At 34.2% G+C, this 27698-nt stretch overlaps 3 protein-coding genes across 4 annotated transcripts; all 3 read left to right on the forward strand.

Annotated features, from left to right (window-relative positions):
* Nucleotides 1-282: 282 nt before the first annotated feature.
* LOC120339438 (uncharacterized) lies at nucleotides 283-5951 on the forward strand. Its single transcript, XM_039407565.2, has 7 exons — nucleotides 283-446; nucleotides 708-825; nucleotides 1011-1217; nucleotides 1706-1923; nucleotides 1995-2166; nucleotides 4623-4829; nucleotides 5393-5951. Exons 1-7 carry the CDS (start codon nucleotides 387-389, stop codon nucleotides 5860-5862), a joined length of 1452 nt encoding a protein of 483 aa, XP_039263499.2. The 5' UTR covers nucleotides 283-386; the 3' UTR covers nucleotides 5863-5951.
* Nucleotides 5952-6772: 821 nt separating this feature from the next.
* Nucleotides 6773-12471, forward strand: LOC120340006 (uncharacterized). Its single transcript, XM_039408257.2, has 6 exons — nucleotides 6773-6935; nucleotides 8914-9118; nucleotides 9599-9816; nucleotides 10327-10498; nucleotides 11154-11360; nucleotides 11855-12471. The coding sequence occupies exons 2-6, from the start codon at nucleotides 9010-9012 to the stop codon at nucleotides 12283-12285; spliced, it is 1137 nt and encodes a 378-aa protein (XP_039264191.2). The 5' UTR covers nucleotides 6773-6935; nucleotides 8914-9009; the 3' UTR covers nucleotides 12286-12471.
* A 7443-nt stretch (nucleotides 12472-19914) lies between these two features.
* On the forward strand, nucleotides 19915-27201 carry LOC120339613 (uncharacterized). 2 transcript variants are annotated; one of them, XM_078116371.1, is made up of 8 exons: nucleotides 19915-20049; nucleotides 20140-20215; nucleotides 20856-20964; nucleotides 22354-22560; nucleotides 23860-24077; nucleotides 24590-24761; nucleotides 25407-25613; nucleotides 26103-27201. In XM_078116371.1, exons 2-8 carry the CDS (start codon nucleotides 20153-20155, stop codon nucleotides 26531-26533), a joined length of 1407 nt encoding a protein of 468 aa, XP_077972497.1. In that variant the 5' UTR covers nucleotides 19915-20049; nucleotides 20140-20152; the 3' UTR covers nucleotides 26534-27201. The 2 variants fall into 2 exon arrangements, with proteins under 2 accessions (XP_077972497.1, XP_077972498.1); XM_078116372.1 differs by lacking the exons at nucleotides 19915-20049; nucleotides 20140-20215; nucleotides 20856-20964 and adding an exon at nucleotides 22035-22132.
* The last annotated feature ends 497 nt before the right edge of the window (nucleotides 27202-27698 follow it).

Consider the following 27698-nt stretch of genomic DNA (forward strand, 5'->3'; position numbering starts at 1 on the left):
AATTAATAGAGTATTGATGTTAATTAAAAGTCGGTTTCCTTTGAGGTCATACAATGGTTTCTACTATTTTGCTATAACTATGTTTTGCGGTACAGGTTACAAGGATGCGAATACCAACGGTGATCATTGCAATTGGACATATTTATTGCTATTCCAGATTACAATCATGGTTTGTCTAGTGGAAGCCTATAATAACATTACCTAATCTGGGTGTGTACGAAATTAGGAATATGTGAGGAAAATAATCTTATCTTATCGGGTTATTATGCATGTCTTATTCAGAACAAATGTATGAAATATAATTAAGTTTACAATAAACTTGCTGAATTGGTAGAAGTGAAATGAATGTTCTGTAACGTAACTTCTGTGCTAGCGAATAGACAAATATGTCTGAAAAAACAGGATCGTCTCCACAAAGTTCTACATTCTCAATACAGGGAGAAGAGGTATGTTGAAAAAATTTCCCCGTGTTTGTTGTAAAATTGCGCTGTGTGTATCTGCGGCCGTTTAAAATTTATCGCTTTGATGTTCTAATAATAGAACCTTCAGCAAGCCACAACAGGTGTTCAACAGTACAGTGTCGCTTAAGTTTCGAAAATTCTGTATTCTTTATCGTTGTGGTGAGTCATCAATAACATATATGGATGATGAACGAATGCATTGCAGTTATGCAAAAATCATTCAATTTTATTTTTTTTCTCACATAGAATCAACCACAAAGAAAGGGTCTTGGTGTAGTGACAGCTTCAGTGTTCATTGTTGGAGCAATATGTGGGAGTGGAGTATTGGCTGTCCCACAGGCTATCGTTAACATCGGATATATAGGTAAGTAGAATTGAAGAGTTATTTAGGAACGAAACTTTTATTTCACCGTTCTCATGTCTAGACGCAAACTCAAAATCTCCAGAAATGTTCAGTAAAGTTGGACCCATTATGAAACGTTTTAATAACCTACTGAAGTTGCTTTCATACTAATATTTTTCCGTTTTGACTGATTCCTGTTCCAACAGGTCCTATCGTTCTCGTTGCCTGTGGACTTATTTCTTCATATACCGGCAGCATCCTCGGGAGATGTTGGACATTACTTCGTGCTCGATATCCCGAATATGAACACGAGAGAATTACTGATCCGTATCCAACCATAGCTCATAGAGCAGGAGGAAAAGTTGCCGAAATTGCTACAAGAGTTTGCATTGATGTTACGTTATTTGGAGGAGGTAAAGTAAAAATGAGACGAATCACCGGAATTAAAGTGGCACATTTTTTTGTGCACGTATGCTGCAATTGTCTGAATACTTGCATTTAGACATAAAACTAAGATATATGTATCATGAATCCTTTTTTGAGTAGTATTAGAATAAACATAGGCGGCTTTAAATGATAATAACACTTTCGAGCAATCATGAGAAATTGACTATTAGAATATATGAAATAACAATTAATGAACGACAATTTAAACAAATACAAAAAAAAGAGTAAATATTAAAATATTTTGCAACATTCCGGCATATCTTAGATTCTTTTTGCGGTGAGAATATTATTACCACTTGTGCCTATTTTATTACTTATATCACCCATGCAAGTCTGTCAAAGCAACTAGTTTATTTGCAAATCGGTATTGAATAACATTTTTTGCGAATTTTGACGAGTAATATTCGATATTAATGCATACAGTATGAAGTAATATTATGTATTTGTATTTCAGCCACAGTGTTCCTTCTGTTGATAGCGGGCAATATTTCAAATCTGATTGCTAATCTTGGCGATAAACAGTTTTCTCTTTGTTATTTATTACTTATTGTTACTGGAGTTCTTACTCCTTTCACGTGGCTAGGAACTCCAAAAGATTTTTGGCAAGCAGGAGTAGTGGCTGCATGTACGAGTGTGATAGCATCATTTTTTGTATTTGGAAGTTTGATGACTGTAAGTATAAATTTTTCAATTTGTATCATAAAACAGCATTTTTCTGACAATTGTTTTTAATTTTTCATAAGGCTATTCCAGACCTTCCGAATCCACAGCATGCAGCAACGCAGTGGTCTTTATTCTTTAGTGCATTCGGTACGATATTATTCTCATTTGGAGGAGCAAGTTGTTTTCCAACTATCCAAGTCGACATGAAACAACCAAATAAATTTCCCGTATCTGTTGTAATTGGAATATCAAGTAAGCACGAGTCAAAGAAATTGTATAGTTAGTTTAAATGAATGTAAATAAGAGTTGAGCTGTTTTTCGGAACTTCTAAAAAACTAACCAACTAAAAATATTCTACGAATTACACTTCTTTTAAACAAACTATCTGGCACATTGATCCAATAACAATGAAGCAAATCTTGATATATATAGTCTAGTTTAGCTATAATCGACGCGTGGCCCAATAAAGTACACGTATACTTGGAGCAATGACCTTTTGATCTGCCCTCGAAGTTAAATTTGTTATCATCGTGTTTTACTGAAACTTGTGCTTTTTTTTCTATTTTTTTTCTTTCTTGTAAAACTGGTATCGAAAATTTCAATTCAACCCACTGAACGTATAGAACAGTGTTTCCCAACCCGAGCCCGCGGTCTCAAATGAGTCCGCGGAGCGTTTGAATGATTCCGCAACGAGCCAGAAATTCAGCCACGTTGCGATTTACGTTAGAATTTACATAAAACATTAAAAAGCAAGTTTAGTAACATCACATTTATCGAGTCAATAATTACTGGTTACTGAGTATATCTGGGCATATATTCGAATATTCAACTATTGGAATAGCAATTTACTATTCGAAAATTTGGTAACAGGTGACGCGATAGGTCACTTGCGCTCAATCAGACGATTGGATTTCACGGTGACCGTGCACTTGAACCCACGTACATTTGAACCCAGGTGTATATCCACGGGTTCAATCTATATGCGGGTGCTAAAACCCATGGGTTAGGGTTAGTATGGGTTCAAATATCCGTAAAACAAAACAAAAAATTTCCTCAGGTGCAATAGTATGCAGGTGCAGTTGTCGTGGGTTCAAATGTACGTGGGTTTAAATGTAATGGAACCGGGTTTCACAACTCACTTGCGGATTTCCGACGAAAACACAAATCTCCACACGCTTCGATAAATACCTAAGTGGTGTTTCTCGCGAGTTCTCACAACGAGGAATAATTTTTTTTCTTATCTGGTTGGTGTGGCTGGCCCAAATTTTCTAAATGGAAAAGCGGCAATACAAAATACTAAAAATAAAACGAAGAACACCATAAGTTTTGTTTTATGATGGTCCGCGACCGATTAAAAACGCTTTTTCGACATTGCAAATCGCAAAATTTTGGATGCTACCGTACCAGGACATTTCCCCTTAGGATTCTTTGCTTTACTGCCGCCACATTGGTACACGTACAGTACTGCCGTAGGCGTTGTACGAACAGCTCAGATTTGACGAATTCACAAAAATACGAATCAAAACAAAATATAATCGGGCACTTTACCACGCATTTTTGTGTCGTGAGTAGTATCGCTTTTATTTCGTCAACACAACCGCAGATTAAAATGATCACAATAAAATTAATAATAAACCATGGCGATGAATATGTATTTTTGATTTACTAATATATATACTTTAAATATATTTTTAATGAGTACTAAATCAAGTTGCACTTTCTAAAAATTTATAGCAGACAGTAAGATTTTTCTAACGGCGATAACAAATTAGCAAGATCGCAAAAAATATGTATCAAAACTAAGTATAATCGGACAATATATTCTCACATTATTATGTTCACCGATTGCCATTGTATTTTAGCGAAGTAATGCTTTCATCTTGTCATAATTCGACGCAACCGCGAATTATCATGAACACAATTAAGTTAAAATAGGAATACATCTTAAATTCTCGTCGTTGTCATGGTTGAATTTTGTGCGACAGAAAAGGCCATTGTTGAAATTCGTTAAAATTCTGTTGTGTTCGGTTTTATTGCCTGTTCACACAGAGTATACGGTTGTAATAAACGCACCTTGAGTCCGCAAAGGGTTTCGCCGGTGAGAAAATAGTCCGCGACCAAAAAAGGTTGGGAAACGCTGGTAAAGAATGAAGTTGGGGATGATGTATTCAAAAATAAACGAATCAAAGATATACTCGCTAATGCAAATATAAATAAAGGGACCTCCTGAAGTATGCGCACCAAGATGGCGCACAACCTGAACTCAGGTTGTGTACCAGGTTAGGGTTCAGGTTGTGCGACATCTTGGTGCGCATACTTCAGGAGTACCAAATAAAGATTATTCTATTTAGTTTAAGGGTCTCGAATTAAATAGAATATTCATTTACACTCTTGCCACAGCATCCTTGCGTTATACACATACGGATCCACCTGCGCAAAGGCATAGAGCAAGGAAAAGTAGTTAGTTTCACGTAACCCCAACTGTTAGATAAATAAAGATACACTGGTTCAATTATTGGTAGTGGTTTGTGCGTAATAGAATTTGAATTACTCGCAGTAAATTAATTAGGCTACAAACTAATTGAGTAATAATATATATATACTTTGTGACATACAGACTTCAAGCCAATGAAACCAATACTATCCAAAAGTTCTCCTTTAATCACCTGTAGTCACTCATTATATATATTTTTTATCAATAATTTCAGCCGTTCTGGCAGTTTATCTTCTTGTGGGACTCACTGGATTTTTTGTTCTTGGTGATGACATGGAACCAAATGTTCTCGATGCATTGCCTCCTGGATGGATGTCTTATACTGTTAACATTCTTGTTACATCACATCTTCTTATGGCGTTTCTTATCGTAAGCAATCCTGTCAGTCAAGAAATTGAAGGATTTTTTAAGATACCAGACAGTAAGTTGTCTAATGAACATACGCGGAGAATAGTTGAAATTCTTGCAAAAAAATACGAAAAGCTCAAATCTTTTTCTGAAAACATGACTCATCTTTGTTCAGGTTTTGCATCAAAATAAAGTAAACATTAATATATGTTATGTGCAACTACAGAATTTCGATATATTAAAAATGAATTACCTAATATTCAAATCCCTCACTTCATAATAATATAGAAGTGGTCAGAAGACCTATATTATACTATTTTTAACTTTAATGATTTTGGTGGTAACTCAACATTTACTATTCGATTGGTCCCAGTTATTTTATTTGGAAAAAATGTCTGTGAGATTATGAGCAATTGATTTAAACCAAACATAAAATAATAGTCAGTAACTGACATCATTATTTTCATTATTTTGTTCGTTTTTATTTATACTTTTCATATATTTTTGTTTAATATGTTAGATTGTAGAGCCATGATACAAATTAGGCCTTGTAGAAAGTCTTAAACTCTTATCAATATTATGAATATTGTTACAAAATAAACTAATCTGATCTCATTCTATGATTACTTTTCACAGAATTTGGCGTCAAGAGAATACTGGTTCGAACGTCGTTGTCTGGAATGGCAATGTTTGTTGGTCTCACTGTTCCCCACTTTGACATTATTTTGTCGTTGTTGGGAGGTTCAACAATAGCTTTAACCAATTTTATTTTTCCGCCTCTGTTCTACCTTTTGTTGTCGAGACAAAGAACTCCTTCTGCCGCTCATGGTCCTCTTCCATCATACATACAGTCTTCAATAGAAACCACCTCGGATTCAACATCACTGCACCCTCAACCTCACGTTCAATCGAGAGAAGAAGATCCTGCACAGCCAAGTTGGATGCAAGTTGATTTAGAGTTGCATATTAAAGTTATTTTAATAGAAATCATATTGATTGGTATAGTTGGAGGTGTTTCTTCCACTTACTTTTCATTTGCTTCTCTCGTTAACGGAGATTCCGGTTTTACAGTTCCTTGCTACGTCAATGTAAGCGTTGGGTTGTAGAGATGCAAGAAGCTTAACAAGCAAAACATATAAGCATTGAAATTTTGGTGCTCTAGAAGTATACGCACCAAGATGTCGCACAACCTGAATCCTAACCGGTACGCACCTACTATGTTCAGGTTGTGCGCCATCTTGGTGCGCATACTTCTGGAGGTCCGCAATTTTATATTTTAAACGTTGAATATTTGAACTTGACTGCAATACTAATATAATATTTAACATTGTATTTCTTTTACCCTAATAACTATTATTATAAATTCAAAACACGTTTTTGTGATAACGTATGAGAGACTATGTTTTATGTTATCAAAATCACAAGTGCTCACCCTGTCACCAGCACTGAACGAGGCAATAAAGTTGCAACGAGTTTTTGCAAATTTTTGAAGTTTTTCGTGAAAAAGTGTTTATAGCTGTCCAATGCGAAAGACGTAACAAGGCCTCTGCAGATGTCAGATATTTCCAACCCACTATTTAAAAAAAAGTAGGGTTATTTGACTTGAAGTCCATTGATATTGTAACGTATATACTGAGTTTTTCAGTTTTATAGTTCACAGAATTAACGATGTTTCGAAGTTGATAACGGATTTTTGGATCTGTATAATTAGAAAGCATGTCGAACAGTCATATTTGACAAATAAAATATCGTAAGCAAATCTATTCAGTGCAAGCGGAAAGAAAGTGACAATATCACTGGTGGGAAATTCGCAATAGACCTAAAACGAACCAAGTTCCCATTGTGCACTATCTACTGCAGCAGATATCTGTTATGAAGAGATTTGAAAAAGTACAGCACTGCCAAGGACACAATAAGCTAGAACAGTCATCGAATAGGAGGCAATCAAAAGAGGGTTATTAAAAACAAAAACAGAGCAAAACTTTTGCGTGCTGACTTAAGTACAGATGTCATTTTCATGAAGTCGACCATAATGCCACCTTTTCTTTTTGTGAATTGAATATATCTTAGGTCGACAAACGCTATGGGATTGGTAAGGCTGCTGTATTTATCATTGGTACATTATGCGGAAGTGGAGTATTGGCAATACCACAAGCTATTGTAGATGGAGGATGGATAGGTTAATATTATTTAGATTTAATATAGATTTAATTTTATGTCTTTATTTCAATCTCAATGATTCACTCAAGTTGTGACCAATTAATTACCTTGTCTTACTATTGTATATACTAATCATGAATTCGTTGCCATACAGATGAGAAATAACTTCAACCGTATATACAATTTGTATATAATTCCCACTGTGTCAATGTTATTCAGTTCTCTGTGACTATCACATGAAAAACTAATTCTAATTATAGTTCACGCAATCATGGAAAACCCTTCTATCTTTCTTGTAATCAATAGCACGTGACTAAATTCTAGGTTATACGTAAGTGGTTGTATTGCCAATTTATCAAAGTATTTGCCGCGTTTACGCTATTTAAATTAAAAAGGTTAGTTTTCATCAGCTGCAAAATTGCAGAACTTCGGTGCGACATGGTACTATTTCTACCGGCATATCTTTAAAACCTTTTTTTGGTTTTAACCTAATTTAAGTATTTTTTTATTTATTTTTTTTTTTTTTTTTATTTATTTTATTTATTTGTACACGCCTTTAAAAACAGCAATAGGTATCATTTTTTTTCTCATATCTCCACTATTGTTGTATTCATCTACCTTCTTAGTACGAAGCACAACCTTTATAGGTGGAGCGGGGATGGGAGGGGGGGGGCTGAAAAAAACAAGCCTCACCTTATGTCTAATTCTGAAGTTAACTTCAATAAGGTATTGAAATACAAGAAAGTAAAATTGTGATATCATATGAATCATACAAACAGCTGACATTCATAGCAATTAATTACTTACCAGTAGTTTAGTTTAGGATTTCAATGAAATGACCCCATGGCAAATATTATACTCAGCATATTTCTTCTGTCAGCATTTCATGTGATTCAAGTGCACTCTCGGTCATAATGAACAAAGAACAATTTGCTACTGTATCATGGCTATACATAAACTGAGTCTTGTTGGATTACATCAGGGTCGTCCAACCCGCGGGCCACATGTGGCCCGCCGTAAGTTTCCGAGTGGCCCGCGCACTATTATTCGAATCCCAATGTCTTTCACAAATCTAGGCGGCCATTATTGCAACCTCTGATAAAAAAATTATTCCTTGTCATTCAAACGTGCGAGAAGCCCCACTCAGCTATCGGAAGCTTATTCAAGTCCCATTGTAAGCGTTATTGCTGGAGAGGGATGTTTGAGTTTATTTTTATCGTGTGCCAGGTATTTCAATCGGTTCCATTACATTTGAACCCACGTACATTTGAACCCATGACAATTGCACCTGTATGCTATTGCACATATGGAATTTTTTTTGTTTCACGGATAGTTAAACCCATACTAACCCTAACCCATGGGTTTTAGCACCCGCATATAGATTGAACCCGTGGATATACGCATGGGTTCAAATGTACATGGGTTCAAATGTACGTTCACCATTTCAATCTGTTTTCTGTCTTTTTCTTTGAAGCTAGAAGAGGCGGTTTTTATGATCTCAATATTTGACAGCATTTAGGCTACTTGTGGGAGCAAGTTTTTTGCTGATGAACCAATTCAAATCCCCCGTGAAATCACTAATTTCTAACAGTCATATGAAAAATTCGCTATGAATTGCTTCATCGTCCATCGCAGCAAATATTGACAAACTTATTGGATAAAAGCGGTGTCATACTTGACAATAAAATATCTATGTTTTGTAAAAACTTTCGACTTAACTGTATCTTCATGTTTTTATAATTTTGGTGTTAGGGCTTTGTTTGTTGTTTCATAAATCTAAAGTTTTTTTGTGTGTGTTTATACGACATGCCGTTGATATGATGATATCTTAAGCAACTCAAATGGAGTCAATTTTTGTTTAAAACCGGATTATTTCATGTCCGGTTTGTTACATACAGAAACTCACGGTATATATAAGTTTGCTTGCATATATGACGACCAAGTTTCAATTGCTGTTTTAAAATATTTTCTAACATGAACTATTGTTTTATTGTCAGCAATGCCTTTGCTTGTGGTATGCGGTCTCGTATCAGCATTCACCGGAACTCTTCTGGGAAAGTGTTGGATTATACTGCGAGAAAGATATCCTGAATATGAGGCAAATAGAGTTACCGACCCCTATCCAACAATTGCGTTTCGGGCAGCAGGAAAAGTTGGAGAATATGCAACAAGAGTTTGCCTATGGCTCTCTATTCGGAGGAGGTAAGATAAAACCAACAGAAAAATAAATTGCTTCAAAAAGTTGTGACCTAAACGTAGTAGGGCTAATAATCCTGTAATCGCACTGCTGTTTAAAAGGTTTGCCACATATATAACGGTTTAAATCACTAAGCGTATCGGGAACTGTTGTGGCTTTTTTTAAATAAACTACGTTAAGTTGCATTCAATCTGTAATAACTTCTACACTTTGTTGTTATCTATTTTCCATACCCAAATTGGATCAGTGACCGAACGAAAAATCATATGGTTCTTCATATAATTAAGACTTCCTCTCGGCTTTATTATCGTTTAAAAAAAATATAATAAATATCTAATTCTACAGGTTAATAGTAATCACGGGCTCAAGTAACTTCTAATATACGCCATTTCCATCTTACTGTAGATCACAACTAACTTGTAGTCAGAACAACAGTTACTGTTATGTATGACAGCTATAGCTAGATTTTATATCTTTCCTATCAGGTACAGTTTTTCTTCTTTTGATTTCCGACAACACAACAAATCTTCTGCAGTCTATGGGTGGAATTCAATTTTATCCTTGCTACATGATGATGATAGTATTCTGCATACTTACCCCACTCTCTTGGATTGGAACTCCGAAAGATTTCTGGTATGCAGGTCTAATTGCTGCTGCAACAACCACAATAGGAGCTTTGTTAATCGTAGCTGGAATAGTTCAGGTAAACTTCATCATTCAGCACATGATGAATATTTAAATCCGGTCTGAAATAATTTATTTTTGAAATTAGATTCATTCTTAAAACCTTTTCGTATTATTATCAGCGCCTTTTAACAAGTACAATTAAAACCAGTAGGTTGTACTTAAATATAAGCACACTGCATTTTCAGAGAAACTCGATTTTTATTATCCCATCTTTCATAGGAGTTTGTTGGCCCAAATCCTTACTGATGTTTTAATATGAAAGAAAAATATCAAAATGCCGAAATACTAACCTATTACAAAGTGAGATGCCTGAGTAACGACCGTCGCCGATTTTCATGTCTATTTGTTTAGGTTGTTTTGTTACTTGTTTCCCTTCTCTTTTGGTGGGTGAACACGTGTGATGCATTTTAAACTTATTTTTAAGTTTTGTTCATTCCCAGATTGGTCGCCTCAATTTTTTTGTGTGTGTATTACTTTATTTTTGCAAATGTATCAAAATAAATTTTATCTATCTGATGCATTTCAGGATGCGCCCGATCATGTTGATTCATACAGACCAGAACCAACAGCCTCGTCGTTTTTCAATTCATTTGGAGTTATCGTTTATGCGTTTGGTGGAGCTAGTTGCTTTCCTACAATACAAGTTGATATGAAAAATCCAAATAAATTTAATACAGCAGTTGGTTTGGGAATAATTGGTAAGTAGGTAACTAAATCATATACTCCGCTAAATGATGCTCTTCAGCCCTACACGTATTCCAGATGTTAAACTTATAGCATTGAAATCGTAGCAAAAGAGCATAGCTCAAATTTCGTTAGGAGCGTTTCACCGTGGAAATTGGCGGACCGGTAATGACGGATCCGTTCAAACATATTATAAAGTGGGTATGGTGAAATAATAAGTGTTCAATTCAAACTAAAATAAAACGGAATTTTTTGATGAAATATCGAGTCCGACCCAAAGGGAATTTTAAAAAATTGAAAGTACAATAGCTTGCTAGCGTTTCAACCATCTTTAATGAAATTGATTCGTTCATTCGTTTTGGTCCATTTGTGCCCAAAAACGTCTCAAAGGTACATTTAGTGCCCAATAACTAAGCACGAAAAGTTGCTAGTAGATTTTATGTGTCATTTGAAGCGACACTGATTTTAGCAAATAAGAATAACGCATGTCAAATCAAGATATATTTCGCAATTAACGTGTTCCATATTTTTGTTGTCAATGAAAAGAAATGGGTATGAAATTGTAAATTTCTCTATTAACAATTCAGTTTTATGTGCAAAATTCACGATTTCTGGAACTCAGAACCGTCGTCAATGTCAATTTTTTTTTTAATTTCTAAAAATCCTCAGGTGTAATCTTTCTCTATTTCCCTGCTGGAGCTGCCGGATATTTCGTATTTGGCAACGACATGAAACCTAACGTATTATCTGCTTTGTCCCCTGGATGGATTTCGTACACAATCAACATCTTGATTACATCACATCTATTAATGGCATTCGTTATTATTTCAAATCCAGTGACGCAAGAAATTGAAGGTTTCCTAAATATTCCAGAAAGTAAGTTTTATGTATGTAAATAACAATCGGAATTGATAGATTTCACAACCTAATGATATTTACTCCAAACCATTGTCATTTCCCTAGGCATCCCATATATACAGCGTAAGAATTATTGGAAATATTTTCTTTTTATTGAAAAACAGATAATTCACTTCACATGTACTTAGCAAAATAAGTGGAATAAAATCATAATTATGGTACTGCACTTGTGAATTTAAAGGTGATCTCCTCCAACCTATTACCTTTCCTAAATATCTGTTGAGAAAGAGACTTATTAGTATAAAATCACAGAATCGCTGAAACTTTGATACTACATCGAACCAGACAGATGCTAAAAAATGAATGATGATATATTAATAAAATATATTTCCCAAATATTTTTTGTTTGTTTTTTTGTTACTAATTAAACTCGTGGAAGTGAGTGAAAAACATTATTTTTGGCAGAAAATTAGAATGTTTGTGATGCTATTATAACTAAATATAATTTTCAGAATTCACTTGGAAGCGTGTGATGACTCGCACAATCTATATGCTTGCTGTATTATTCGTCGCTCTCAGCATTCCACATTTCAACGTTATACTTTCCTTAGTTGGAGGCTCTTTAATTGGCTGCACCTGTGTGGTCTTCCCGCCGTTATTTTACTACTTATTATCAAGGCAACAGAAGCCTGAAGACGCCTACGGGCCCTTACCGGAGCACATGCTGCATCCGCATAGACCAGCTAATAACTACAGAGCATTAGAATCAAATTACAATTGGAAGCAAGTGAACCTAAGTCTTCATATGAAAGTCTTCCTGTTTGAAATCATCATTTTTGGAGTGGGTGCCGGTGTTTCTTCAACTTACTTTGCGATCCAGTCATTGGTAACAGGATCCTCTGGTTTCACTGTACCTTGTTATGTTAATGCATCGGTAGGTTGATTCGTGGTAGATTACTAAGAATGGTAAAACAACCTGTGAAACCAACTTTTTATGACTGTATTCTTAGGAAATGTTTGTCTGTAGCCACGGATATCATTTCCATTTGTATACTCTATGCTTCCAAAGCATTTTTATCACTCTGTATAAGAATAAGAATGTAAAAAATTTGAAATATCTCTAGCAGATGACAAATATTGCTTAATAACAAACTAATGAACTTTCACAATTTTTCTATATATATTGCCTCTGAGGACAGTATATTTGAGTTATTTGTTATGGCGCGCTACGAAATTGTGGAAGTTTGTCTTTTTAAAAGCAAACTATAATGATCTAATAGTAATAATAGTATATTTATAGTAATTAATGTTGTCATATTCGGAAAATAGTTTTGTATCCGACATGACGAGAGGTTTTATTTTAGGTTTTCTGATACGCATGAATACACATTTCCTAAATTTTTATTCTGGAAGTAAAGTTCTTGAAATTAATCTTGTAAAAACAACTCAGAATTCAGTATATTATCATTGACCCTAAAGACTGATTGAGTTGGATTTATGTAATTGAGGTTTATTTGAAGATAAACCTAATTTCAAAACACATTTCACTTAGCTACCTTTGAACACATATATCTTTATATTTTTTATTGTGAAAATATTTTATCAAAAGAGAAAAACGTGCAATAAATAAATAAACATAAAAAACGTAACTTTTGTAATAAGCCGATACTTCAACTCTAGTGCAGGAGTAAACTGTGCAAAAATCGTGACCGTTTTCAATCTTGATGTTTTGCTTAATCTTGTATTCTGCATTATTTCCTCTATATTTTTAACCTTTTTTGGTTTGTTTATGATCATCAACTGACAGTTTTGGCTGACATAGATGATGAAATACGTTTGCATTTTGATTCTATATTACGCTTCTTGTTGACATCATTCAACCATTCTAGAATACGTTCTGTTTTTCCAGGATCACAAAAATTAATGTGGTCTGGCATGGATAGAATAGGCTGAAAATGTGTTGCGTGTGCGGACAATAATGTTGGAGACCTTGGAGAGTCCGGTAGCATAGAAGTTCTTGGAGAATGTGCTAAATTATTAATTTTTAAATCTAACGAAATGTATTGCACTGGTTGTTTTTGTGGTTGACCACTCAAAGGTACTGTTTGTCGATAGCTAACGGCAGAGTTTTTGTTGACTTTGACGATTGGCGCTCTCGCACTTGTAATTTTAGGAGGTTCAATAATATTTGTCTGTTTGCGTGCTCCATCGCTTCGATTCAACTTAGCAGAATACGACATAAATGTTTTTCGTTGTTTTGGTGCTTGATCCGGAAAAGATGGAGAAATAATTGCCTGTTTGTTTTGTACATACTTAGATATAGGCATGATATTTCCTTTCCTCGTGGGTCGAGCTGCGACGAAACCGGTCGCATTTCGTGTAGGAGGTCTTGAGGTCTGTACTTCCGATGGTGCATTTGCGTTTTCTGTGCTATCGTGCGCTGTATTTTGCAAATTTACTGAATTACTGATAATCTTGGTTGCCAAATCTAAAATCTTCTGTTGCGAATATGGTTTTGTATGGACAGTTTTTACTTGCTGTTGCGAAAGATTTTCACGTGTGTTTTGTTTTCTTGTTGTATTTTGCGCCTCGTAACAGTTACTCTTGTAATTGGGGACACGAAATTACTCGAATCTTCTTCCTCGTCCAAATTGCTTTCATTTGGCGTAGCTTTTCTCTCGTTTTTGATTTCAATCTTGTTTTCCTTTGACTCATCGGCAGCTGCCCAGCCTTCTTTAACTCCACGTTGTAGCTTCTTGCTTACTGAGTGAAGAAGAGTTTGGACGTAGGGAGGTTCCTCCATTTTATCAGTTACAGCTGAACTGAAACGTACGCGTTTCTTTTCTTGCTTGCCGTATGTTGATACGTGCTTTGCAGAAGCTCCAGGCCAGTCTGGCGAATTTGATCTCGAATACTTCAACGCACTCGGTGCTCTTTTTTCTGTGGTATTTTTCTCCAAAGCTTTTGATACTTCTTTTTGAAACGTCGTTCCATCTGGAGACGGAGTTTTAGTTTTCTTACTCGGCTTTTCTTTGGTTGGTGATTCTGCCTCGCTCGCGCCATCTCCTCGGCTACGATGCTCATAAAATGGAACGTAGTTTACGATAGTGTGATGAGGTAAATGTGTTCCTGACGATATATTGTGTTTATTTCCTCATATATTCCTAATTTCGTACACACCCAGATTAGGTAATGTTATTATAGGCTTCCACAAGACAAACCATGATTGTAATCTGGAATAGCAATAAATATGTACAATTGCAATGATTACTGTTGGTATTCGCATCCTCGTAACCTGTACCGCGAAACATAGTTATAGAAAATAGTAGAAACCATTGTATGACCTCAAAGGAAACCGACTTTTAATTAACATCAATACTCTATTGATTGAGTATTTTGTATAAGCTATTTCATTCTATATTAAAAAAAATTCTCTAAATTCATTATATTTCCAAACTATATGAAATTAAAAGCCAGTATCGATATGGTCTAAAAAATACATATATTTCTTCATTGAAATCTGAAACCGATCGAAAATTCAGAAGTAGTGTCATTACTAGTAGTCAAACACGTAACATATATTATATTTTATCTACGCTTTCAACTGTATATTTCTCCATACTGTTAAAATATTTGTTTTCTCATGAACTCAAAATGCCTGCATTTTATTAAACTTATAAACATCTTGAGAGGTTGCAACTTCAAAAGTTTTCATTAACGCTGGCTAATATCTCGCTTTGCGGGCTTCATTATTAACTAAATGATATATTTAATGAAAAGAACTGTCTAAATACGTTATGAAGTCATTCGTAATCAATAAGTTCAGATTTGAAACTGAACACGTACGCACACAGTCGTGAATACCTGTTACGGCATATTGAATAGATAGCTTGCCTATAAGATAATTTTCCTATTTAAATCTGCGAGAGATGTTATAAAATGGCAATATATTACAATCAAAATTATTTTTTCATTCGAAGAAAGGCAAAGTGTCTCTAATTATCTTTCAATATCATTTTTCAGTATGTCCTTGAATGCGTCTTTCAACCTATACCATGTCTATAGTTTGACCTATCAGGTTATACGCTTGTCTGAAATTGTTTGGAAATATTCTCAAACAATACTGACCACTGCAAATGCAACATATATCAAAATCAAACAGACTATTTCTGACAGCTAAAGTTGTAGTAAACAGGCACATATCAACTCTTAAATTTCAAGTCACATGATTTTTCAGGTGACATATACTGTAAACCTATACTATTGCGAAACTTGCCAGTTAGCTAGACTGTGCGTTATACTTATCGTATTGGAATACAATTGATATAATAAATACATATGAGTCAAGTATGAGACTTGAAGTATCTGAATCTTATTTTTTGTATATTATTCAAAAAGCACACAAATATTATGTTTTAAATTACTAAAAACTTTTAGTGGAATTTTTTATTTTTGTAAGAGCACAAATTGTTGATTATTAATAGAATGTTTCGCGCATGCAATGAATTGGACACCAATAATGCAACTCCGGTGCATACTTGCATGTATTGTTTGAACAATATTGAACGAACAATTTACACAATTACACTTTTAAAAAAGTAGTAAAATCCCTCACAATTCGGGGTTATAATCAGGCGCAATGATTTTTAAAGTGTTCACACACTCAGAAGGCGTTATGTAAGGTGTTGTTGGTTTTCGAATTTTCGTTGTTCAGCATATCTTACCGACTTTCGTCACTCCATTTAAGGGGCTTGGGTAAGCGATGGCCTGGTTGGCTAAGGCACAAGTACGAGATTACTTAACCTTCTGTATCAACGTAGTTTGACCAAAACGAAGGCATCGCCACTTAAATTTTAAACCAATTGAGTGAAATATGCATAATGTTGCATTTAGGCTACATTACGTTACTCATAAAAGCGTACAAAATTGCATAACAATATGAAGATTTTAAACTGCTTTCAACTTCTTTAAGAATCGATATATTTTGTCACCACAAACATTTTAAACCTAATTGGGCGGAAGAAGCAGGACATTTTTCGTTTACACTTCAGTAGGACACTCATAATAATATACGAATACGAAATTGCATGATAATATAAATACTTTTGATTGCTTTCAACTCCTATTAGAATCGGGATATGTCGCCAATTTACTGTAAATTAAACCTCGCCTAAAATTTTATTTGAGCATGTAAAATTAGTAATATTTAAAATTTCAGGATCAAAGTCAATTTATGGCCTGGAGAAAGTGAAATAACACGTAACTTATTCTTCCTATCGAGATGGAAATAAGTCGATCAGAACTGAAATATACAAATTTTGTTTCCTAAATTCATTGTTTCAGAATAAATATTGTGCGAGATTTGCCTTGGTTGGTTAGTTTTTTTGGCGCTCCAGAAGTATGTGTACCAATATGGAGGTAACTAACTTTGTTCGCCTATTTTACGTCAAATTGTGTGAAGGGACTGAAACCTATGGACAGAGGATATATTTATGTGGCTAACACAGACTGTTCCCGAACTCGTAATATAACTAAAACAATAAGAATTAGAATAAAAATATGGCCTAACCTGGTACACATACTACCGGAGTACCGTTTTTTTATGCTTGCTAGAAACATTCATGGTCAGGCATGCAACTAGGACGTATTCGTAGTAACTGCGGCCATTTAAATCATAACGTGCCTATTTTTTCATGTATATTCATTTGATCGTATTCATATTATATATAAACCATCAATATTAAAAGAAAAATATATTTCTTTGCCATCATAGGAATATAGCCTTCAGAATTATTATAACTGTATTCAGATGGAAGCGTGCCATATTTAATATCTCGGTTTCTTAATACGAAGATGTCCATTAATTTAGTAATTATTAGATAAGTCGATGTACTAATGTGAGGATACCTCGTGCGCCGGAACGATAGCGCGAGATGGAAAATAAAGGAGATGAAAACAACGTGAAATTTGGTAAAGTTGAAACTTACAGATAAAACTAGAAAAAAACGTATCATCTATGAACAAGATAATTATAAAGTATCAAAGGTTTAGTAAATATATATACACTGAATTTATCTTAGCGTGTAACCATTGAAAACTCTATAACGATTAAGGGAGTCAATTTTAAACTACATGCGAGCGTTTTATACATATATAAACATTCATTATATTGAATTCAAATTGCTTCAATTGGCACAGTTACAAGTAATTCTTCCCAAAATACTATCTGAGTATATTTTTCGTTTTGCTTTGTACGAAAGTGGTGTAGGTGTTCAATCCACAACGCGAAAAATATATCTATTAATCAAAATGTACAAACAAGAGGACTTTTCTTATACCTTCGTTATGAAAATCGTTTTATTTAAAGAGGTTAGAGGTCGTCTTAATAGAAGTTATACTTTTGCCTCTGTAGATAACTAACATTTCTTTTTAACCAACATTTCCATTTTTCTGTGTTTGCTGCATTTCAAATTACCAAAAAAATAAATATGGTTAAATAGAATTTTTGTAATCATAAGCAGTGACAAAAACTGGACTGAAAATTTACATGACAGAAATTACACATTTACTGTATTCCATTGAAGCGTAAAACATATCATTAAATTCCAAACAAAGTTCATAAAAATCGATTCATTGGGCAAAACATTTGGTGCAAACAAAAACGGTTGAACGAGTCTGCTTTTCAGCATTACTGTTCAAGTCTCTCATGAGAAATTACTATCACATGATGTAGCTGTCATAAGATATAGCCATAGATGATCATTCGCGCTAATGATAAATGTCATTGATTATTATGCAATACGTGTAGCGCTATTAATATTGCAGACTGTACAATTAGTGTGCAGTTGTAACTTCTGCTGCAGCTTGTTTCAATCAGAAAATTTTGAATTGTTGGTATTTGTATAGCTGAAGGGGGTTAGAAGAGGAAAATAAGTAAAATTTGTCAGCTAGTGGTATAGGAAAAGTAGAACAATATGCCAGGCGGTTTTATAAGAAAATTAAAAAAAAAATAGTTCAAAAAATTTTTTCCATTCATTTAAAAAAATTTTCCGTTGGATTGTTATCAGACAACATTGAGTTAGTTACACTAACGCTGCATTTTTCTGAGTTAACACTCTGCAGGACTCTTCCTCAGTTGCTCAATATTAGATTATACTAAAAATGTTACATATATTGCTTATGGTGTTTGTATGTGTTGTCATTTCAAAAGACCGCATCAACATTCGAATGGTAGAATAATTAAATCACTTTTTCTTTCGATTTTAGAAAATGAAATGCTACATACGTACATTTAGGTAATTTTCGGTTTGTAAAGAGTTTAATAGGTTTACAGTAGTTTTAGCCATTCGTAATTATTGCGAGAATGAAAATAGTAAAATGGAAAACGCGGATGTTACCATAACTCTTCAGTCTACAAGTTTTAGAGCAGTTGTATTTCATATAATATACAAGGAAATGTTCAAATTCTGGAGCCTGTTACAACTTGCACAACTACAAATTTCAATTTACATACATCTTGAACTTTCACTCTTATCTTTGAGTAATACCAATTTCGTAACTGAATACGTTTATCTGACATAATAACCTCCCACACATCACTTACACAACATCACATGAGTTGAAAGTCTGTTTAGAACTATTATATCAGACATGTTGAAATACGATCATAAATAGATCGTAAAATATTATTATTTTGTTTTTGAACGCCTACCTTATGAGTAACGATGACTCCTACTTCTTTCTGTAAAAAAAACCTTCATGAACATATTTAAGAACGACATATAAACACGGCCCATATGTACCTATACATATTAAGTATAGAAATATGACCGTATGGAAATCCCCATTATTGTCTGCAAAATCGACATCATGACCAAACAGGCATGCAAGCTTCGGGCACAATTTATATTTTCAACAAAAACCAAATTTTTGAAGATTTCAGCACATTTTACTCACTTTACTTCACCTGAACTCGGGTTGTGTACCAGCTTAGGGTTCAGGTTGTGCGACATCTTGGTGCGCATACTTCAGGAGTACCCAATTCACTTTATGAAAATCTAAAAGTAGTATGGATGTTTATATTTCATTATTTCAATATATTATGTAGACAGAGCGTATATTTATTCTAAATTCAAACATATTTTTACTTCCCGCTATTTGTCACTAATTAAATAACTTTCATTTATAACAAGTGGGTAATGAGAATACTAAACTATAGAAACTCTATTAGGTTAGGACCGTGAGCACATATTTCAAAACGTTATTTTTATCCTGTAAGCATATTTTCTTATCCATAATAAAATGAAAAGTATATCTGGAACAATAAGTTGCTGCTATCTTGAGATAAAATCGACTTTCCCGTCACATTATAATTCTATTTGTAATATCTGATGCAATATGGCGCATTTGCGATGTGTCTGCGCAACTCAGTCTCACAAACAAAATTTATCTCGCACGTCATCGAAAACACTTCCAAAGTGAAAGTGTAAGCAGCTTGACTCAATTTTATTTCCTCATGAGAAATTGCCTAATAATGATAAATATCAGTTATAGTCATGCTAAACAAATTAATATTTACGAAGCAATTCTCAGACAAAGCGAAATTCATATTAGAAACTTGAGAAATAAGAAGTATTGCTTTGGCGCTTAAAACTGGTAATCAAAATGTTATCTAAAAATATTTCGATAGCAAACAATTTTAACGGAGGTAATTCTTTCATTTTGCGTATAAGATTTTTTCTTCTTTGGAAATATATTTTGATTCACGTGTTCGTTTGCAATGCTATATCATTTTCAGAATTTTGAAATAAATGTCAAATATAATGCAAGATGAAGCTATTGCGCCGTTGCTGGAAATTGGAACAAAAGTGAAGGTAAGAATTGTTAGTGAGTAAAAAGATGAAGTTTACGATTTATGAATAACGCTCAAACGAGAATATCGGTTGGAAACCGAATACTTATCGATCGATAGTTAGGAGATCCCCCAAAACAGAAACTGCAGTTTCGATTCATCCGCTCGTGTAACTTGCGCACTGCGCATCGCACACACACACTCGGCGGGTCTCAAAATTCTCTCGCTTTACAAAAATCTAGATCACTTAATCAATAATTGATTGATAACTCTCTAATTATACGACATAATTCGCCCAAAATCAATAGGAATCTGGTCCGAGATAAGATGAATGCACATGCAAAATCTGGAGCAGATTCAATCTCGCTTTCGTGAGATATCGCGTGCATCTAACAGACACACAGACAGACAGACAGACAGACAGACATACATACAAATACCTATCAATATACTTACCGATCTTAAGATCGATAAGTAATAATTTGGGAAATGAGCCAGTTCTGTCAATTGTGATTGTATACATCTAAGCAAGTAACTGATATTTGATAACAAGCAACTTGGCTTACTAAGTTGAGGTGTGAATGACGCTCAAGTACGGATGTCATTTTCATGAAGTCGACCACAATGCCACCTTTTCTTTTTGTGAAATGAATATATTTTAGGTCGACAAACGCTATGGGATTGGAATGGCTGCTGTATTTATCATTGGTACATTATGCGGAAGTGGAGTATTGGCTATACCGCAAGCTATTGTAGATGGAGGATGGATAGGTGAGTTAATTTTATGTCTTTATCAGTTATCGATTTTAATCGGTAAGTATGTTGATAGGTATTTGTCTGTTTATCTGTCTGTCTGTTTGTCTGTTAGATGCACGCGATATCTCACGAAAGTGAGATTGGATCTGCTGAAAATTTTGCATGTCAATTCATCATATCTTGTACCAGTAGCCTATTGATTTTGGGCGAATTATGTCGTATAATTAGCGAGTTATAAATTAATTAGTTATGGGATACAAGGTGTCACTATGGAGTAAGAGCGCTGTTTTGGGGAATCCCCTGACTTTCGATCGATAAGTCTTCGGTCTCTGACCGATATTCTCGTTTCAACCTCAATGATTCACTCAAGTTATGACAAATTGCCTTATCTTACTATTGTATATACTAATCATCATGAATTCGTTGCCATACAGATGAGAAATAACCTCAACCGTATATTTACAATTTGTATGTAATTCTCACTGTGTCAATGTTATTTAGTTCTGTTATTTAGTTAGACTATTACATGAAATACTAATTCTCAATTCTAAATATAGTTCACGCAATCATGGAAGACCCTTCTTTATTTCTTGTAATCAATAGCACGTGACTAAATTCTAGGTTGTACGTAAGTGGTTGTATTGCCAATGTATCAAAGTATTTGCCGTGTTTACGCTTTTAAAATAAAAAAGATTAATTTTTATCAGCTGCAAGATTGCAGAACTTCGGTGCGACATGGTACTATTTCTACCGGCATATCATTTGAAACCTAACCTTTTTAAGTTTTTACCTAATTTAAGTTTTTTTATTCATTTTATTTATTTGTACACGCCTTTAAAACAGCACTAAGTATCATTTGTGATATCATATGAATCATACAAACAACTGACATTCATAGCAATTGATCACTTACTAATAGTTTCGTTTAGGATTGCAATGAAATGACTCCATGGCAAATAATATACTTAGCATATTTCTTCTGTCAGCATTTCGTGTGATTCAAGTGCACTCTCGGTCATAATGAACAAAGAACAATTTGCTACTGTATCATGGCTAAACATAAACTGAGTCTTGTTGGATTACATAAACCAATACTATACAAAATAGGGCAGTAATGTAACTTGCATACATTTTCTCGCAGAAGACATGAGTTCAAATGACGTCAGTAGCAGTAAAATTTGTTGTAAGTTTTTTTTTTGTGTGTTTTTACGACATGCCGTTGATATGATGATATCTTAATCAACTCAGATGGAGTCAATTTATGTTTAGAACCGGATTATTTCATGTCCAGTTTGTTACATGCAGAAACCCACGTTATATACAAGTTTGCCTGCATATATGACGACCAAGTTTCAATTGCTGTTTCGAGATATTTTCTAACATACGCTGTTGTTGTATTGTCAGCAATGCCTTTGCTTGTGGTATGCGGTCTCGTATCAGCATTCACCGGAACTCTTCTGGGAAAGTGTTGGATTATACTGCAAGAAAGATACCCTGAATATGAGGCAAATAGAGTTACCGACCCCTATCCAACAATTGCGTTTCGGGCAGCAGGAAAAGTTGGAGAATATGCTACAAGAGTTTGCCTATATGGCTCTCTATTCGGAGGAGGTAAGATAAAACAAACAGAAAAATAAATTGCTTCAAAAAGTTGTGACCTAAACGTAGTAGGGCTATAATCCTGTAATCGCACTGCTGTTTAAATGGTTTGCCACATATATAACGGTTTAAACCACTAAGCGTATCGGGAACTGTTGTGGGTTTTTTTAAATAAACTACGTTAAGTTGCATTCAATCTGTAATAACTTCTACACTTTGTTATCTATTTCCATACCCAAATTGGATCAGTGACCGAACGAGAAACCATATCGTCACGCTAATAACCGAATTGCGTAAGTCATTTTTGACGATTTTGAGTTTTTATAAAATAGGTATTTATGTAATGCTGCGCACCTGTCTGTTAACTCAGATTTTATTTTAAGAATTCCGAAACCCATAAAAATGGAGATTTAGTATGACATGCACATTTGTGCAATTGTTTCGTCATAATGAATTATCATTGTTATCGCAGGACTATTGTGACGTCACAACGGCAAAATAACCTCGGTGAAGTATTTTCGAGTTTTTGCATCTTGGATTCTAGCTTAGCGCGAATTAATTTGAATTTATACTACAGTATAGGAAGACGTGCACTTGTGATATTCACTGTCCGAGTCCAATTCACCTTGGTTGGCTTTTATATTGGGTGCATTGCTGTTTTATTCATTATATTTAATCTTAGTCTTATTTCGGAGGGTGTGCAGAACGTGTTATATTGATGAAATATATATTTTGACACATAAAAAATAATGTAATTGAAATTGATTAGCTATTTTGGAGATTAGACATTGTAGATACTGAGAATTACATTCGATTTTGGAATGTTTAGTTTCCAGGACTGGTGCATATAGTGAAGTTGCAAAATTGCGTATGTCCCAAAGTCATAGACACATTTCTGCCTAAGTCACAATGCGCCATTATGACGTCACTTAACTGCGTCATACAAATTAACTTAAATCCGGCCACGATCAAAAAATTGAACCAGGGCAAATTATTGACTCTCAATGGCATAACAATATCATTATGAAGTTTTTTACGTTTTTCTCAAAACTGCTAAAAATGACTTACGCAATTCGGTTATTAGCGTGACGATATGGTTCTTCATATAATTAAGACTTCCTCTCGGCTTTATTAGCGTTAGAAAAAATATAATAAATATCTAATTCTACAGGTTGATAGTAATCACGGGCTCAAGTAACTTCTAATATACGCCATTTCCATCTTATTGTAGATCACAACTAACTTGTAGTCAGAACAACAGTTACTGTTATGTGTGACAGCTATAGCTAGATTTTATATCTTTCATATCAGGTACAGTTTTTCTTCTTTTGATTTCCGACAACACAACAAATCTTCTGCAGTCTATGGGTGGAATTCGATTTTATCCTTGCTACATGATGATGATAGTATTCTGCATACTTACTCCACTTTCTTGGATTGGAACTCCGAAAGATTTCTGGTATGCAGGTCTAATTGCTGCTGCAACAACCACAATAGGAGCTTTGTTAATCGTAGCTGGAATAGTTCAGGTAAACTTCATCATTCAGCACATGATGAATATTTAAATCCGGTCTGAAATAAATTATTTTTGAAATTAGATTCATTCCTAAAACCTTCTCGTATTATTATCAGCGCCTTTTAACAAGTATAATTAAAAACCAATACGTTGTACTTAATTATAGAAACACTGCATTTTCAGAGAAACTCGATTTTTATTATCCTATATTTTATAGGAGTTTGTTGGCCCAAATCCATACTGATGTTTTAATATGAAAGAAAAATATCAAAATGCCAAAATACTAACCTATTACAAAGTGAGATGCCTGAGTAACTACCGTCGCCGATATTCATGTCTATTTGTTTACGTTTGTTTGTGACTTGCTTTCCTTCTCTTTTGGTGGGTGAGCACGTGTAATGCATTTTAAACTTATTTTCAAGTTTTGTTCATTCCCAGATTCGTCGCCTCAACTTTTTTTGTGTGTGTATTACTTTATTTTTGCAAATGTATCAAAATAAATTTTATCTATCTGATGCATTTCAGGATGCGCCCGAACATGTTGATTCATACAGACCAGAACCAACAGCCTCGTCGTTTTTCAATTCATTTGGAGTTATCGTTTATGCGTTTGGTGGAGCTAGTTGCTTTCCTACAATACAAGTTGATATGAAAAATCCAAATAAATTTAATACAGCAGTTGTTTTGGGAATAATTGGTAAGTAGGTAACTAAATCATATACTCCGCTAAATGATGCTCTTCAGCCCTACACTTGTTCCAGATGTTAAACTTATAGCATTGAAATCGTAGCAAAAGAGCATAGCTCAAATTTCGTTAGGAGCGTTTCACCATGGAAATTGGCGGACCTGTAATGAAGGATCCGTTCAAACATATTATAAAGTGGGTATGGTGAAATAAAAAGCGTTCACTTCAAATTAAAATAAAACGGAATTTTTCGATGAAATATCGAGTCCGACCCAATAGGAATTTAAAAAAATTGAAAGTACAATAGCCTGCTAGCGTTTCAACCATCTTTAATGGCATTGATTTGTTCATTCGTTTTGGTCCATTTGTGCCCAAAAACGTCTCAAAGGTACATTTCGTGCCCAATAACTAAGCACGTAGTGTTGCTATGTGTCATTTGAAGCGACACTGATTTTATCAAATGAGAGTAACGCATGTCAAATCAAGATATATTTCGCAAATAACGTGTTCCATATTTTTGTTGTCAATAAAAAGAAATGGGTATGAAATTGTAAATTTCTTCATTAACAATTCAGTTTTAAGTGCAAAATTCACGATTTCTAGAGCTGAGAACCGTCGTCAATGTCAATTGTTTTTTTAATTTCTAAAAATCCTCAGGTGTAATCTTTCTTTATTTCCCTGCTGGAGCTGCCGGATATTTCGTATTTGGCAACGACATGAAACCTAACGTATTATCTGCTTTGTCCCCTGGATGGATTTCGTACACAATCAACATCTTGATTACATCACATCTCTTAATGGCATTCGTTATTATTTCAAATCCAGTGACGCAAGAAATTGAAGGTTTCTTAAATATTCCAGAAAGTAAGTTTTATGTATGTAAATAACAATCGGAATTGATAAATTTCACAACCTAATGATATTTACTCCAAACCATTGTCATTTCCCTAAGCACCCCATATATACAGCGTAAGAATTATTGGAAATATTTTCTTTTTATTGAAAAACAGATAATTCACTTCACATATACTTAGAAAAATAAGTGAAATAAAATCATAATTATGGTACTGCACTTGTGAATTTAAAGGTGATCCCCTCCAACCTATTACCTTTTCTGAATATCTGTTGAGAAACTTATTAGAATAAAATCACAGAATCGCTGAAACTTTGATACCACCTCGACCAGACAGATGCTAAAAAATGAATGATGATATATTAATGAAATATATTTCCCAAATATTTTTTGTTTGCTTTTTTGTTACTAATTAAACTCGTCGAAGTGAGTGAAAAACATTACTTTTGGCAGAAAATTAGAATGTTTGTGATGCTATTATAACTAAATATAATTTTCAGAATTCACTTGGAAGCGTGTGATGACTCGCACAATCTATATGCTTGCTGTATTATTCGTCGCTCTCAGCATTCCACATTTCAACGTTATACTTTCCTTAGTTGGAGGCTCTTTAATTGGCTGCACCTGTGTGGTCTTCCCGCCGTTATTTTACTACTTATTATCAAGGCAACAGAAGCCTGAAGACGCCTACGGGCCACTACCGGAGCACATGCTGCATCCGTATACACCAGCTAATAACTACAGAGCATTCGAAGCAAACTATAACTGGAAGCAAGTAAACTTGAGTCTCCACATGAAAGTCTTCCTGTTTGAAATCATCATTTTTGGAGTGGGTGCCGGTGTTTCTTCAACTTACTTTGCGATCCAGTCTTTGGTAACAGGATCCTCTGGTTTCACTGTACCTTGTTATGTTAATGCATCGGTAGGTTGATTCGTGTTAGATTTCTAAGAATGGTAAAACAACCTGTGAAACCAACTTTTCATGACTGTATTCTTAGGAAATGTTTGTCTGTAGCCACGAATATTATGTCCATTTGTATACTCTATGCTTCCAAAGCATTTCTATCACTCTGTATAGGAATAAAAATGTGAAAAAATTTGAAATATCTCTAGCAGATAATAAAAATTGCTTAATAACTAACTAATGAACTTTCACAATTTTTCTATATATATTGCCTCTGAGGACAGTATATTTGAGTTATTTGTTATAACGCACTACGAAATTCTGGGAGTTTGTCTTTTTAAAAGCAAACTATAATGATCTAAATATATATAGTAATTAATGTTGTCATATTCCGTAAATAGTTTTTATCCGACATGACGAGAGGTTTTATTTTAGATTTTCTGATATGCATGAATACACTTTTCCTAAATTTTAAATCTGAAAGTAAAGTTCTTGTAAAAGAACCTCGGAATTTTTTTCACAATTCATTATATTACTATTGACCCTAAAGACTGACTGGGTTGAATTTATGTGATTGAGGTCCATTTGAGGACTAGTTAACATGTTGGCTTGATCTCCGATCTCCTGAACCCAGTAACATATTTCACCTAGCTACTTTTGAACACATATATCTTTATATTTTTTATTGTGAAAATATTTTATCAAAAGAGAAAAACGTGCAATAAATAAATAAACATAAAAAAACGTAACTTTTGTAATAAGCCGATACTTCTACTCTAGTGCAGGAGTAAACTGTGCAAAAATCGTGACCGTTTTCAATCTCGATGTTTTGTTTACTCTTGTATCCTGCATTATTTCCTCTATATTTTTAACCTTTTTCGATTTGTTTATGATCATCAACTAACAGTTTTGGCAGACATCGATGATGAAATACGTTTGAATTTTGATTCTATATTACGCTTCTTGTTAACATCATTCAACCATTCCAAAATATGTTCTGTTTTACCAGGATCACAAAAATTTATGTGATCTGGCATGGATGGAATAGGCTGAAAATGTGTTGCGTGTGCGGACAACAATGTTGACGACCTTGGAGAGTCCGGTAGCATAGAAGTTCTTGGAGAATGTGCTAAATTATTAATTTTTAAATCTAACGAAATGTATTGCACTGGTTGTTTTTGTGGTTGACCAC

This window comes from Styela clava, chromosome 9 (assembly GCF_964204865.1).
Source record: "Styela clava chromosome 9, kaStyClav1.hap1.2, whole genome shotgun sequence".
NCBI classification, from domain to species: domain Eukaryota; kingdom Metazoa; phylum Chordata; class Ascidiacea; order Stolidobranchia; family Styelidae; genus Styela; species Styela clava.

Bases quoted from the DNA above. Each gene is read 5' to 3' on its own strand.
- LOC120339438 (XM_039407565.2), top strand. From the start codon at position 387: ATGTCTGAAAAAACAGGATCGTCTCCACAAAGTTCTACATTCTCAATA. The intron at 826-1,010 runs GTAAGTAGAATT...CTGTTCCAACAG, and splicing joins CGTTAACATCGGATATATAG to GTCCTATCGTTCTCGTTGCC. The intron at 1,924-1,994 runs GTAAGTATAAAT...ATTTTTCATAAG, and splicing joins TATTTGGAAGTTTGATGACT to GCTATTCCAGACCTTCCGAA.
- LOC120340006 (XM_039408257.2), top strand. From the start codon at position 9,010: ATGAGGCAAATAGAGTTACCGACCCCTATCCAACAATTGCGTTTCGGG. The intron at 9,119-9,598 runs GTAAGATAAAAC...CTTTCCTATCAG, and splicing joins TGGCTCTCTATTCGGAGGAG to GTACAGTTTTTCTTCTTTTG. The intron at 11,361-11,854 runs GTAAGTTTTATG...TATAATTTTCAG, and splicing joins TTTCCTAAATATTCCAGAAA to AATTCACTTGGAAGCGTGTG.
- LOC120339613 (XM_078116371.1), top strand. From the start codon at position 20,153: ATGTCAAATATAATGCAAGATGAAGCTATTGCGCCGTTGCTGGAAATT. The intron at 20,216-20,855 runs GTAAGAATTGTT...AATATATTTTAG, and splicing joins AAATTGGAACAAAAGTGAAG to GTCGACAAACGCTATGGGAT. The intron at 22,561-23,859 runs GTAAGATAAAAC...CTTTCATATCAG, and splicing joins TGGCTCTCTATTCGGAGGAG to GTACAGTTTTTCTTCTTTTG.